The sequence below is a fragment of the Henckelia pumila genome, chromosome 4 (assembly GCF_033568475.1).
Source record: "Henckelia pumila isolate YLH828 chromosome 4, ASM3356847v2, whole genome shotgun sequence".
NCBI classification, from domain to species: Eukaryota; Viridiplantae; Streptophyta; class Magnoliopsida; order Lamiales; family Gesneriaceae; genus Henckelia; species Henckelia pumila.
The window spans coordinates 121257072-121260566 of record NC_133123.1 but is presented as its reverse complement, the minus strand read 5'-3'; the positions used below and the strand labels follow the sequence as shown (position 1 = coordinate 121260566).

The window sequence follows — 3495 nt, the reverse complement described above, 5'->3', positions numbered from 1 at the left end:
CCCCTATGAAAATAATTTTTAAATGGAAAAATTGCATATATCACCCTTGTGAAATCTCGTGTTAGCTAATAACCTCCTGTAAAAAATTTTAAGCTAATAACCCCCTGTGATTCTAGATTTGTAGCATACACACCCTTTTCAGCTAAAAAATGACGAAAATACCCCTACATAAAATAAATGATAAATTAAATAATTCATAAAAGTGAAGGGCATTTTCGTCATTTTTTAGCCAGAAGGGGTGTGTATGCTACAAATCTAGAATCACAGGGGGTTATTAGCTTAAAAATTTTTCACAGGGGGTTATTAGCTAACACGGAATTTCACAAGGGTGATATATGCAATTTACCATTTTTAAATCTATTTAACCCATAATACACAATTTTGATTAAAATCTAATCATAAAATATTTAGCAAACACGTTTCGTTTTATTAAATTTATTTTTAATTTTAAATTTATTATAATTAAATAATTATTTTCTAAAAAATATTATTATTTTATCTTGTTATCATTATTTTATTAAACTTTCTTCTTGTTTTGAACTTCTCAATTAAAAATACATTCATAAACGAGATTTAAATACCTAAAATTACCAAAATATTAAATCAAAATGATAATTTCATGCATATTACTTTTCAATTTAGGATTATATATTTTTGAACCAAAATTTAAAATTTTTAAAATGCATCGCAGAATTTGCATTAAATAATAATACACAATATTTATTAAGATCTCTAATTATAAAATATTTTTCAAAAATTTTATTTTTATTTTATTATTTTTTAATTTAAATTTATAATTTTTAATTAATTTATTTCTAAAAATTATTATTATTTTATCTCGTTATCATAATTTTATCAAATCACTCCGTGTTTTCAACTTTTCCATTAAACATGATTAATAAATAAAAATTTAAATATCTAAAAATACCAAAATATTGAACCAAATGATAAGTTCATGAATGTTACTTTTTCGATTTAAAATTATATAAGCATGTTATTTTTTATTATTTATTACAAATTGTGCAATGCATATTCTCAAAAAATTTAAATTTTGGTTCAATAATATATAGTCCTAAATCGAAACAGCAATATGTTTGAACTTATCGGTTTAGTTCAATATTTTGGTACTTGAAATTATTTAAATACTTATTTATGAATGCATGTTTAATGAAAAAGTTGGAAACAAGAAGAAAGTTTAATAAAATAATGATAACAAGATCATATTAAATTTAAAAATAAAAATAAAAATAATAAAACAAAAAATGTTTGCTAAATATTTTATAATTAGATTTTAATAAAAATTGTGTATTATGGGTTGAATAGATTTAAAAATTATTTTCACAGGGTCAAATATGCATTTTTAATATTTCACAGGGGTATTTGGTGCAAAAAAAAAATCAAAATATTTGCCCAATCGCATGAGGGGCGCGTGCGCAACAATCACTCATGTGAAGAGGCGAGTGTGCTAATTTTTTAAAAGATTAGGGTTGAAGATGGAGAAGTGTGCATTTTCAATATTTCATAAGAGTGTTTGGTACAAATAACTTGTAAAATAATAGTGGGGGACACGTGTCACTCAATGAAAATATGGGGAGTAGCACTCGAGGAGGAGCATAGAGTCTCCCCCTAACACACAAATTCTTTCCCAAGTCCTTCGTTCCTAAGTTTAAAAAAGATAAAAGATAAAAGATAAAACAGTAAATAATAAATTAAAATTAAATATGATATTATCTAAATATAATTAATTAATTAATTCGAAATGAAATTACACAGAAGCCACTACACAGTACTACGGTCTACGCCTACCAAAGAAGAAGCATGCGTATACATTACAGACAGTGTAGCTACCAGCTACTGGGGAGGCTCCACTGGTCGGAGTTCGCCGCAGAGGAAGCCGACACGGTGGCGCACTTCACCGCCGTCCTCACGTTCTCGATAAGCTCCTCCGTCCTCGCCTCCTGCGACAGTATCTCCGACAGCTGCTCCGTACTAATCACCAGCCTCACCTTCCAAACGCCGCCGCTCTTGAACCTCGAGAAGACCTCCGCCGCCTCCGACGACTTTCTCTTCACAACCCCCACGTCGTCCACCGACATGCGGTACGGCGTCTTGATCGAGGACGAGATGGCCTCGCCGTGGAGAGGGAGCAGGTAGTAGCAGCGCCCGCCGCGTAGCTGCTCGTTGTGGAGCAGCGGCGGAGACACGTGGCGCGGGCTGGGGAAGACGGCGTGGCCGGGGAACTCGTTGGTGATGCACTCGGCGGTGATGGGGGAGTAGAGCTCCATGACGCCGCCGGTGGAGGTGACCACCCTCACCATTTCCTCGACGGCGATCCCCAATCCTCTGCAGAGACAGTTCCCCATCAATGGATCAATATTCCGATCATTAATGGATGAATGAGTGATATATATATAATTATATATAAATTGGAGAGTGTCGGCTGTCGGTGAGAAGTTTCTTGGATTGGATTGAAAATGGAGGAGACCCGACAAAGAGGATTCGTTTCTTTACTTGTGATGATGATGAAATTATATTGTGAAATTTTTAATTCTCAATCTTTCTTTGTTTCTTAATTATGCATGGTTCATCATATTTTAAAATAAAAATATAGTTTTGTGCCACTTGTCTAATATAATATGAATGTCCACAATGAAATTAGGTGGTTGGAAAATATTTTTGGATTTATGAAAACCTTTCACCAATATAATAGTGAGGGGTGTGCAAAGGTCGATTTGATTCGGTTTTACATAATTACAGTTTGGTTTTTCGATCTATGGTTTTTTAAATATCTAATCCGATAAACAAACCATTTAATTACGATTTGGTTCAGTTTTATAATACTACAGTCTGATTTATACGGTCGATTTTGTGGTTTTAAAAACAAATTCAATTGATTAATTATGTATCATTCTACGAGTTGTAAATTGATAATTTAAATTTAGTTTATATAAATTTTCATTAGGTTTTATGAGTTTACAATTATAACATTTGATAAATTTTGTTTTTATCGCTTTTCTAATTATGTAATTTATACATTAAATTATTTTAAGATGTGTACAAAAATATATTGTAAGAAACTTTGTAGTAAATTTATAATTAGTTATACAAATTTAATGCATAAAAAATATATACAAATAAATATACAATAATTTATAGTTGAATTATTAAAATTATATTAACGTAACTTACCAATAGTCTAAATTAGGGGTGATAACGGTGCGATTTTTTGCGATCTTTTAAAAAATTTAAACCGAATTGCTCTTTGCGGTTCGGTTATACTTTATTTTTTTAATTGCGGTTTTGCATATAAAATTGGTTTATGCGGTTTTGAGCGGTTTTAAGCAGTTGCGGTCGATTTGCGGTTTTTTTTAATGATAAGTGGAATGAAAATAAAGTTTTCAAATTATTTAAAACAATAATGTAAAAAATAATAAATAACATATTTAAAGATAATATAACCACAAATAATACAAAGAATAATTAGATAAAATATAT

The 3495-nt window shown here is 30.3% G+C and overlaps 1 protein-coding gene across 1 annotated transcript; it reads right to left on the bottom strand.

The window, feature by feature from the left end:
- Positions 1–1702: 1702 nt before the first annotated feature.
- LOC140867426 (uncharacterized) lies at positions 1703–2488 on the bottom strand. Its single transcript, XM_073272498.1, has one exon. It carries the CDS (start codon positions 2361–2363, stop codon positions 1845–1847), a length of 519 nt encoding a protein of 172 aa, XP_073128599.1. The 5' UTR covers positions 2364–2488; the 3' UTR covers positions 1703–1844.
- Positions 2489–3495: the final 1007 nt, after the last annotated feature.